The sequence below is a fragment of the Haliotis asinina genome, chromosome 3 (assembly GCF_037392515.1).
Source record: "Haliotis asinina isolate JCU_RB_2024 chromosome 3, JCU_Hal_asi_v2, whole genome shotgun sequence".
Taxonomy (NCBI): Eukaryota; Metazoa; Mollusca; class Gastropoda; order Lepetellida; family Haliotidae; genus Haliotis; species Haliotis asinina.
In genome coordinates this window covers 85,365,392-85,377,749 of record NC_090282.1, presented here as the reverse complement: position 1 = coordinate 85,377,749, position 12,358 = coordinate 85,365,392, and the positions used below count along the sequence as shown (strand labels likewise).

At 36.6% G+C, this 12,358-nt stretch overlaps 1 protein-coding gene across 2 annotated transcripts in view; it reads left to right on the top strand.

Annotated features, from left to right (window-relative positions):
• The window catches only part of LOC137278651 (thrombospondin type-1 domain-containing protein 4-like), a 228,971-nt gene that overhangs the window by 131,724 nt on the left and 84,889 nt on the right, over nucleotides 1-12,358 (top strand). For both annotated transcript variants that reach the window (XM_067811149.1, XM_067811150.1), the window contains exon 6: nucleotides 1,415-1,548. In XM_067811149.1, the coding sequence (XP_067667250.1) occupies nucleotides 1,415-1,548 (134 nt within the window). The remainder of the gene's footprint in view (nucleotides 1-1,414; nucleotides 1,549-12,358) is intronic.

Here is a 12,358-nt window from a genome sequence, read left to right as displayed (position 1 = left end):
TCTTGATTTGAAACAGCATGGATGTTGACAGCCTGATTCAGCTGTGGCATGCTTACATTGGAAAAAAACTCATGGTAATTTCCCACACAGAGCTGAAATGATAAAACCGAAAAACACGAAGTTCAGGGTTTGATTCATGATCATCTTCCGTAGCCCATGCTTGTTGTTTACGGGGACCTGGTAGTCAGAATGCCTGTTTGTATTCCAGTTGTATAGTCTGAGGCTCATCGTGTTCTGTCAACATATTTTGTCTTAACCATGATAGGTGATTTACAAATTCTTGTTATTCACCTTGAATATTGCTGAGTGCATCTTTACACAACAAATATACAGACAAGACACACCACCATTTAAAGTGGCATCATAATCGCTCTCTTCTCTTATATCAATGTTTGGACCCTGTTTCATAGCAAAATATTTCTTAAAATAGAAAGATAAAAGGGTATCTTGAAGTTGAATCATCTTTAATCATTTGAGAATATCTTAGACAATGCCTCACTAGTAACCTTGTATATTCAGTAACTGGGTATAGATATTGCATATGTTCCCTGTTCTATCTCATTCATTTGTTTCAATTCAAGAAATCAAACAGATGTGTATGGTTTAATGAGGCAAAAGTAGGTTGTTTTTCTTCAATAGATCAGATAATAAATGAACAATGAACAAAATCATGAAAACATAATTTTGGTATGTTTGATAATTGAAAGACTCGTGAACCATATTTTGAAATGTCACACATGTGATGAGTGCTCACAATGTTTGATAATAATATTAAAAAGTCCAAGGGTGGGATAAGCAAAAGTGAATAAATAGTTTCCTCAGTCCATGTGGAAGTAACCGGCAAGTTGGTTAGAGTTGCTTCCCTTGAAATAGCTGCTCTGGGAGACACAGGAAATAAATGCCTGCAGTGTCTTGATTATGATTGGTTGATTTGTTGTTTAACACTGCACTCACCAATATTCCATCTGTATGGCTTCAGTCTGTAAGTAATTGTGTATGGACCAGACAGTCCAGTGATCAACATCATGACCAAGGATCAAGACCAATGTTGATTAGACCAATTCTAACTCAGATCTCCATGGATTGATTATGATATACATCATCATCAGCAGCAGCAGCATCAGCAGCAGCAGCAGCAGCAGTAGTCCCCCTTTCAGACACTAGAACATGTACACGACAAAACATATCCCTTCCACTGTTTCCCTATCTTCATCAACCAGGACTAGAGAGACTTGATGTTTCATTGATGTCAACCTTTTGATCATTATAAACATGAGAGTATACTTACATGTGTCACAGTCATTTCTTAATGTCAATAAAAGATTTTGTAGTGTTATTCGTACTAAATTTGAATCATAGCTATATATTAGGGCAGTATGAGCATGATTGTTACCTCTGTGTATGTTGTCCCCAGCCTACAGCCGATGTGAACTAGCCTGCAAGGCCAAGGGGCCAGTGCGGTACTACTCACGCTTCCAGGAGACCGTGGAAGATGGAACACCATGTAAGCTGGACAAGGAAGCCATCTGCATACAGGGCCGATGTCTGGTAGGAATATCATACACAATATGTCTGGAATTTGTGTTCTGTCATTGTCATATGTTTGCCCTGAAATCATGAAACCATCCTTGTTTAGTGTAATCCCCCACCCCCAGGTTTTCTTCATGATAGTGGCTGTAACAGTAAACATTCATTCCTCATTTTGTTCTTTATTTATAGACTGACTGACTGACTACGGTTTTATGATACTTTTACAAATATTCCAGCAAAAATCTGATTTCTTATGGTCAGACTTGATACCAGAAGGTCCATGGTACCCATTACAGGATCAGCTGCATGAAATGTTACGTCAATGTGTTGAAAGTGCTGACCTTTTGGCTTCATACTGAGACAGACCACTGTCGACCACATGTACAGTCTCTGTATTAAGATATACACATTCTGGACACCCACACTGTTAGGCCAGGTCTGGTGAACATTGGTAAGACTGGTCATCCCAGTTGGACACAATCCAAGCTAGTAATGTTATTATGGGAACACAGAATTTGTCCAGAAGAACTTTTGCTGCCATCAAGACCTTCTGATGTTGCTTGTTTTGTATCCTCCTAAAGAACTTGGATTTATTGCAATTTGACATGTTCCCACCATCAACCATTGGTTCTGTGCTCAAGTCTCATGGCTTACAGCTTTTAGGTGTGGCTGTGGAATGGTATATAGGGAAACAAGTATTATCATTGCATGTCTTGCTATGATGTCTTATTTGAGTTTACAGTTTGTTTGTGCTTTAGTATGTTGAGAGTATTTCATCATATGCCAGACTATCTGCAAGTAGTACAATGTAGTTTTTGTTTGTAAAGCAGATTAACAACACATCTGTTTCTTAAAATGAAATTCCTTTTATGATTTTGCACATTCTGAAATTTTGCATGGCATGAATTTATGTTTTATGTTTGAATTTTACTGATTTCAAGGGAAATAGCTCTTTCTTTGAAACAGAAATCGTCACACAAATATTCAGTCTTTAGGAGTATTGATAGAGAGTTTTGAAATCCCATCACCTGAAGTCAGGCTACAAGTGGATCAAGTGTTGCCATGATTGACAGGTACAGATATGTATGTACAAGTCTCTTGGCTGTAAATCAGACAACTTATCTTAATACGAGATAACAGATAAAACAATCAGACAAATCAATACCTAGACCTGTTAAACAACTGATTTACTATTTGTGATAGGTATGTTAGCCATTGTGAAACAGAAATATATGATCAGAATCATCCCGGTGACAAGTGCATTGGCCACTGAAGGCTAAGTAGGGTAGTCAACCATTTGCTAGGTGGACGCAGGGACCTTTTTGTGAGAGTAGAACATGTGTTCCTGGCTGTCAGTGTCATGTTTTGTCTTAAACCTATAAATAACACTATGCGATATGTACATTGTTTACAACCTACATGATACGTGGTGGCAGTTGGTTTGATACATGTGGTTGAAAGCGATGGTTGAAACAGATAATGCTGGGTCTCAAGAAATTCAACACTTTGCTCAAAATACATCATTCCTTTTTCAAATTATCAATCATTTATTAAAGAGATTCAAAAGGGACTGTTAAGAAGTGAAGAAACACACAAGGAACAAGATAAACTTTTAGAAATGAAAGGGGTCCACCATGATAATATGTGTCATTGTTAACTCCTCGTAAATAACCAAATCAACATGTCTTTATGGCAGGCAACAGGCAAAAATATGAGCAGAATGAAAGCAAACTGTAAGGAAATTGTAAGCAGAATCTAAGCAGACTGTAAGCAGACTCAGGAGCTCAACATTTTTTTCAAAAGCAACTTGCCTGACTGATTTTCCACTTGCTCTGATTTTATGACACATTGTTTGATGTTAATATTTACTGGACTATTTATGGAAGAGTGATAAATTTCAAAGAATGATAGCTCTAAATGACTATTATTGCGAAATAATAGCTATATTATGAGCAGATATGAAATGAAATCCAAGTTTATTTGCAGTTTGAAACCATAAGTGGAAATTATCTAGTAGTCCACGGACAAGTAAGATTCCATTATTTGATTGCCCGCAATGAAAACTGACTTGACTTGTTCCCGGCATCAGGCAAGGGGACTTTTTTTTTGTAAGCAGATATGAGAAAGTCGACGTAAGATACACCCCTATCCCAACACACCCCAACTTCCACCCAGGCATTGCCCTGCATCACCTCTATCATCACTGATTGGCCTGTATTACCAGAAGATGAATAACATATATCTGTCATTTCTTTCAAAGGATCAGAAAACAAACAGATTGTTTCTTTGAAAAATTATACAACATGAGAATAATAATTTTATGAATATTTTACACAGCTGAAGTTAAAAACATTCCATTCTATCATATTACCAGAGTTAATATATATTTTAGAAAATTTAGACAGAAACAGGTGTTCCTCAACTTGTGTTGTAGTCTGTTTGCAGTGAAAATGTAGTGATAAACATTAACTTAGACCACCCCTGCTTGTCCTTGGTGTTTCATTTAGTGTACATACCCCCTTGTGATACAAACCAATATAAGTGATTTGAAACGCTTGTTAAACAACATTTATTCTGAGTTGAATATAATTCTCAGATTTACATGCTGAATTACAAAGGTAAAATTTTGAGTATTCGCAATCTTACTTTCACTATATTCCATTTACCATTTTGTGTAAAGTGAAATTCATCACTACATTTTCACTGCAAACAGGCTATAAGTAGGATATAAATACACAGACATACACGGATGAGTTGTTGAGTACTAATCCATTGAAAAGTACAGTGTTCCCAGAAATTATTGAGAAAATCTTTGTTTTTTTTCTAATGATGCTAAGATTGGAAAAAGGGCTTTCACTATCCACTAAGCATACTAAATAAGGGAGACAACTCTTGAAGGCTTAGAAGGCAGCTCATAACGTCAAGAGTTATCTCCCTTGTCTGAGCAGACGGCTTCCTATGTTGACATGGCAGAATTTACAGCAAGAGAGAAAAGAAAGCTCATTCTAGATGATTTTGAAAGGGGTGAGGCTGATGCTAAAGTGTTAGCTTGTAGACATGGTATTCCTCTGTCTACAGTATACAGAACTTTGAAGAATATTCAAACAGTAACCGGGATAGAGCACAAAGCAGGGGCAGGTCGGCCTAGGAAATTCAGTGTTGTGGATCGCCAAAGACTTGGGCAGATTGTGAGTAGGGGCAAATTGAAAAGTGTTGAGAACATCAGAAATGAAATGATTAGCAGAGGAAGTCTTCAGGTATGCAATGAAACAGTTAGGCAGGAATTACAGAGACTTAATTTGGGTGAAAAAACGTGGAATTCCCTCGCCGTTGATGAAAGATGCACAAAAGGAAAAGCGTTTAAACTGGTGTCGGGCTCATGAAAATCAAGATTGGGATAATGTTTTCTTTTCGGATGAAAGTTCTGTTTGGCTTTTCCCTAATTGTGTGAAAATTTGGACCAAAGATATTGTCAAACCTATCTACCAGCGACCAAAACATAGCCCGAAGTTTCACATGTGGGGTGGCATATCGGCTCTCGGCGTGACGCAATTGTGTGTTTTCACGGGAAACTTGACAAAAGAAAGATACGTTGACATTCTAAATGGTCACCTTCTTCCGACAGCACAAACATTGTATGAAGATGATTGGATTTTGCAGCATGATAATGACCCAAAACACACTGCGCGCTACATAAAACAGTGGTTGTCGGGCGAAAATGTTCAAGTTTTAGACTGGCCCAGTTACAGTCCAGACCTAAACCCAACTGAGAATGTGTGGGGAGTCATGAAGGACAGAATAAACCAAAAGGGACTGAGAAATATTGAAGATATGAAGGCCGAGGTGGTCCAATATTGGGATACCCTGTCACACGATTACCTACAAACTTTGATGGGTAGTGTGCCTAGGCGTATTCAGGCATGCATTGCTGAGCGAGGAGGTCTAACAAAGTACTAAAACAAGACTGAGACTGTAAAAGGATGATGTTTTAACATGTTTATGTAAGTAAAACGCCAGAAGTTAATAAACGTAATGAGTTACATGACGCAACATGATTCTCAATAATTTCTGGGAATACTATAAAAGCTGGTCACATGTGTACCTTTGACACAAGCAGCTGAGAACACATATCAAATCTACTGAAATATAGGGTACCACTTTCTGTGTTGCAGACGTAAGGCCAATATTTGTTGCAAGTCTGACAAGTTGTAATGCATATTGTCTTTTGATTGTGTCTAGCAATATGTGACTTACAAATACTTCCATATTGATGTTACAGAAATTCTTGAACTTTTCGCTCAATTTGATCTTATACATCAAACATAACGTCAGCTGCAACTGCATCAACTGCTATTGTTCAAGTTATTGTTTTGGTTGTTACACAATTCAGAGAGGATAATCACAGCACCACTTGAGGTACATGGTAAAGGATCAATGCACCAGTGGCAGACAAAAACTATCAATATACGTACTTAAGACCGTTACAATTACTTTGACATTTCCACGTCAACTTGAAGGGTATGCGTTACATATGTGGTGTTGGACGTAATGGCCCTACCCTGTGTCAACTGTATCTGATGTCATACAGTCGGCTCCATTCTAGACCATTCAGGCGCAGAGGGTTCAGTGTTGTTATAAACACTAGTATTTTGTGATCTCACTGAACATTTTTGTTGATTTTAAAATCAGGGTCATGTGTGTGAAGGTTTGAATTAGGATTACCTTTAGAAAAAAGATGTACTATCGTGTTGCAGTTTATGTTTTGTTCTAATTTTTTGCCAGTTTGAGAAATATGTATGTCTTTATCTTTGTTGAAAACCCTTTCATAGAGTCATTGTTGAGAACATATCATGTCTACAAGCTATGTTCTGGTCTTTCACAAAGGTAAAGTAGGAGAGTTTATTATCTTCCTTTAGTAGTGCAGGCTTGTGGAAAAACACTCTATAAAGTCAAAAGGCTGTAAAATGACTCACAATATAAATAGGATCATATTTTTATACATTTACATGTATGTACACTTTGGCTTGGAATTACTTCACAAAATCTAAATCACTTTAAGATCAAATAATTTATGATCATCCGATTAACTGCCTTGTGTAGGCAGGCATCTCTTAGTCTACTAATGCTGAAAAAAAACCTGTTTATAAAACCCTGATAACTGATGTCAGACAGTCTGATAGGGCAAATATAAATCAAAATGCATGTAAATTGCTTTGATATTTGCCTTCTCCAGTGTGATCTGTTTGCACTGACATTATACACAGTCATATGGTATTCCTTCATGTCAGACACAAAAAAAGGTTCAAATAATTTGAATGAGATTCCATTTTAGTTTGAAGCAGCTATGAATAGCTGAATGAGGGTGAGCCGCCCTGTGGAAGATAGACGGATTGTGTCATCTCTATCAGAAAACATGACCGCAATTAGACGATAAAAAGTCGTTGTGTGTGCAATATAGGCATGGGAGGTGCTTGATTGTTGGTGTGTATTTCATAGGCTGCGTCTTGTTCCGCTGTCTGGACACCATCTTAACGAATATCAGTTTTTGTTCAATTTATCCCATTTTCTTATAAATTCGTAAAATCATAAGTGATATTGACAGAGAGCTGTCCAACAGTGAATAAGACTTCTGTGTTATGGAATGTATATTGACGAGTGCTATTTACACATGATATTATCTTGTATATGAGTTGTGGGTGTGGGTCTGGTATTCGTTCATACTTCTTCATGTGCTGTGTGCGGAACTCACTGGATATGATAGAGCTAATTTGGTATAACTGTTGTAGGTGTATGATTAACATTCTACCATTGCATTCTTGTGATCAGTAGATTCCATATAGCACAAGTATGTCACACAGGAATATTTGGTGCAGGATTAAACAAGGAAGAATGAGAGTCAGTTTTAGGTTGAACTGATAAGGCAACATGTGTGTTACCATTTGGTTCCAGACTCACATTACCAAACATTCCAATAAAAAATTTGTCTGGTTAAAATTACAAACATTTAAAAAAGAACAAACTTCTCTTAGTTTATGCAGAAAACAAGAAAATCAAGTGAACTGATATCCACTGGATTGCAAACAGGGGTGTAAACATTTGTGTATACAGTGATATATACTATGTGATACTCATGAACTTCTTCAGTAAGTAATGTGATTCATTACAGTATCTAATTTCATGTAACTTATTTAAAACTGAACTAACTGTCTTAAGAGTAGCATTTACAAACTGGATGTAATATAATGCATATGAATACAAGAACAAGTGGTACAATCAGTAAGCAAATTAATATCAAAACAATGTTTGTTGTATGTAGAACATTGTTTCTTTTAATACACAGCAAGAGATTACTGTCCCTATGAAACTCCTTCTATTCCAGTGTAAGGATGTGAATGGTGTAAACTGTGAAGAGTGTATCTTGTAAAGGATACACTTTGTGAAGGGTGTATCTTGTGGAGGATATACCTTGTGAGGGGTAATAATGCTTTGTGAAGTGTGTACCTTGTAAAGGATATACCTTGTGAAAGGTAATAATTACTATTACTTTGTGAAGTGTGTACCTTGTAAAGGATATACCTTGTGAAGGGTAATATTACTTTGTGAAGTGTAGTAATGCTTTGTGAAGTGTGTACCTTGTAAAGGATATACCTTGTGAAGGGTAATAATACTTTGTGAAGTGTGTGTTTTGTAAAGGATATACCTTGTGAAGGGTAATAATACTTTGTGAAGTGTGTAATTGTGATTGGTGTATCTTGCAAAGGGTGTATCTTGTGAAGGATGACCCTGTACAGGTTCTTCTTTGTGAAGGTTGTGTCTTGTGAAGGGTAATAATGCCTTGCAACTGGGTGTACCATGTGAAGAGTGTACCTTGTGAAGAGTTAACTTGTAGGGTAATAATACCTTGTGAAGGGTGTACCTTTTGAATGATGTACGTTGTGAAGGATATACCTTGTAAAGGGTGTACCTTTTGAATGGTGTACCTTGTGAAGGATGCATCTTGTGAAGAGTGTACCTTTTTGAAGGGTGTACCTTGTGAAGGGTGCATCTTGTGAGCAGGTACATATGTGAGGAGCTCAGGGTACAGTAAACTATATACCGTGTGAAGGGTGTATGTTATGAAGGGTGTATCTTGTGAAGGATATACCTTGTGATGGGTGCATCTTTGAAGGGTGTATCTTGTGAAGGATATACCTTGTGAAGGGTGGACATTATGAAGGGTGTATCTTGTGAAGGATATACCTTGTGAAGGGTGTATGTTAGGAAGGGTGTATCTTGTGAAGATGTACATATGTGAGGAGCTCAGGGTACAGTGTGGTACTGTGTAATATCATAGCCTGATAATGTTTTTAATCTTATACTGGTTTAAATGGTCTATTTTGATAATGTTAAGCTAAATTCATTGGACAACTCATGCACCTACAAGTAATCAATATTGTTATAAAAATATGGTAAACCCTTCTTTAAACTCTCCTGGCAATTGTTGCAAGACCAGTCGTGATTCTAAGATAAAACAACTAACAAAACCTTCTTCTGCAGTTGCTTGTTTTCTTTACATCTGTTCTTGTATAATGCTATATTTTAGGCCAGTTTGCTGGAACCATGTCAGGTGGATACAGACACTAAAGGTTTTCCTTTTTGAAACACTTGAAAAACTAAATTAAATGTAACGGGTATGACACTTAGAATTTGACTCAAACTTGAGAAATCGCATGGAAATGCAATGCTCAGAGTAAACCAAAATCAATGTTATTGTTGCGAACAACATGATTCTTGTCTATTGTATGTATGTATGTATGTATGTATGTATGCGTGACTTTACTCAATGTCCACCTGTTTGACATGTCCACCCATTCCATCAATTCCAATTCTAATTCTGATATTCATATTTCTGTTGTCTTTTACAGTAGATTAACTGAAAATGTTTAAGAGTTTTAGGAAATTGCAATGTATGAACACAATTTAACTTGCTAAATAAGCAAATGTCTGCACTGCCACTTCCCAAACTCATACAAAAGTTAAAAGCACAAAATATTGTTACATGCTCCTGAGCACATTTGAAATACAATAAAACATTAAAACATGAAAACTTCTACAAAAGCACTGAAAAAATGTTAACCTTATGCCATGAAAACATGTGCTGACACAATTTTGACCAAGTTGAAACTCGCCACAATAATTACTAAATAAAGAACAGAAAACACATGAATTTACCCTAACTTACATGAAAAGATGGTTTGAAATTACCTTAACAAATAACAATTCATGAACTATAAAAACACAATAGTTATGCTCACCACTACTTTGGACATTCCCGAGGTTGTTTACTGTGCAAGCATAAAGTGGCATGCCCTGAGGCAGTTAACTCTCCTCATAAGTGTTGTTAAAAAAGTGGCAGTGGTATTAAAAGAAATAGGAGTAAAATTACACTTGGTTAAATAAAAAAATTACCGAAAAATGATTTTGAAAACTTTTGAAAAAAATAAGTGTTTTGACCTTAAAAGTTATACTCAAACATAGCAGAAGGCTTGAGTTTGGTAGGTAGGTTACTTGAGCTGTTTGGACTGTTTGATTTTGGAAATACAGCCGAGTTAAACAATTTAGCTGCTTAAAATTATCAAACTCAGTTTGAAATTTGAGTGCAAACTTAAGTTTGTCTTAAATGAGAAATAAGGCAGTGATCCACCCTCACAGTCTTGTGGAGGTAGTGTATCAGCTGTGGAGAGCTAAGGGTCTGTGATTTGATCTGCAGACATTATCATTACCACAAGATGTAAAAGATGATACTTCATGTTTCCCAGTCTCACAATCAGGCTAGAAACTCTCACTTCTCAGTAAACAGTGTCTCAGTGGTCCGTCAATGTTGACTTGAGCTACCTATGGGCTACCAATGTATAACAGACAGTGTGCACCAGTACCGTACTCACATGCACGCACATGCTATATAGGTTTATATCACTTTTCTCACACCTCTCATTACTGATGAAAGCAGATTGAGTAGCTAATCTTAACTCATATTTCAGGCAAAGATAAAATAAAAAAAACGAAATCATAAAAAAATTGTAATAGGAAAAACATTTGAGAATGTTTACACTTTGATCAATTCTGCCGGTCTGCATGGTGGAAGCCCTCCATCCTTTGAGAATTAGCATCTAGGAATTTATCTGAATTAGAACTGCTCAGATGATAAGATGAAAATGTGAATTATTGCAAAAAACAACAGTATCCTCAGATAATGTATATACCAACCTGAAGCTTTCTTACCATAGTTATCTCATCTTGTCAGTGGGACAGGTGTTTCCCAGCATGCAAGACGAGATACACCTGTTGCTGTTCAGACTAATCGTCCAGGTATAACTCTTTTGACTTCAGAAGACTTACGTTTCTGTCTATCATAATGTTATTATTTATGAGGAATATTATTTTTAAGTTAATGATGAACACTGATTATATACATTCTTAACTGATATAGTCAATCAGTCTGCCTTTCAGCAATTACTATTATGTCTCTAAAACGTTGTCCAGCTGGTCAGTTTGCTGGAATGTGTAAGATGTAATACACAGGACATGTAATGGACAAACTATAAGTATTCAGGATCATGGAACCTCATGGAGGCCAGCAGTGGATGGTCTGTCCCACCATTTCTGTAAGATGGTCACAGATTACAATGAAATTCTTCACACATTTCCTAAGACCCTGCCATGTTTTTTGAGAAAATATTGAATGTTTTAACCCGTGTGTGTGATCTGACTTCAAAGTTTACCACCATGGCTGGAGCATAGAGATTGCTCACTTGGTTTGAGATTATGTTTCAAAATATTTCTATATGCTCAATCTCATAATTTTTTGTGGAAGATATTTCAAAAGTCCAGTATGATGAAGGGGGAGGGAAAACAGCCATTGATAGTAGTAATCAAAGTCTGTGTTGGGAATACTGAATATTTTGTATACTGCCAACATCTATAGCAAACGTCTGTAAAAGTGAAAGGGATTGTGGAACGACTTTGCATGTTTCTTCCAAACATATAATTTTATCAAAAATAGGAGTGTGTTGTAAATTTAGAACCACATGAACAATTAGAATGACCATAAAACATTGACCGCCTCTTGGAGGATGTGGTGTTATCGCATCTTTATGAGTTATTATTTGTAATATTCCATGTATGTGAGATAAGTGGTATAATGTAACTCTCACAACACAATGTTGATTGTTCCTGGAACTCAGCCAAAATGGCTGAAACGCGTGCCACTATAGTTTGAGCATTGGTTTACATATGGCATTGGATGAATGAAATCACCATATTCGTGTTTGGCAACACAGGACTGCCCATACCTAATTTGGGGAGGTGTGGGTTACTACTTACATGTCTGGCCAAGAACAGATCTTTCCAAGGACATACATAGCTCAGAGTAGTCATGTGGTATCCACTCGGGACTGGCAAATATTTCATGTATGTTGTCACTCTAAGGTTTGATTGTCATACATTTCTGTCTCCTTGAAATACTTATGTCGATGGTGAATTTGATTTTTTCTGCATTTGCCCTGCATACTTATTGTTAATAGAAACAGATATATGAGAAATAGTATTACGTATATTCTGAAACTCATAAGTTTATATTCTTGATGAATAATTCCGGTAAAACACATTTAGAAAGTTTGTTCATGTATACTCGCAAAGTGTTTGCTTTCAGAAAGAATGTAATACTACCTACACATGAATACAATGTATTGTACTACAGGCCTGTGGCCGTTCACTTGGAAATAAAGATTGAGTTAAATACATAGTTGCAAACACAGAGCTATTAATGTTTCACTCCAGTGTAGTGTGT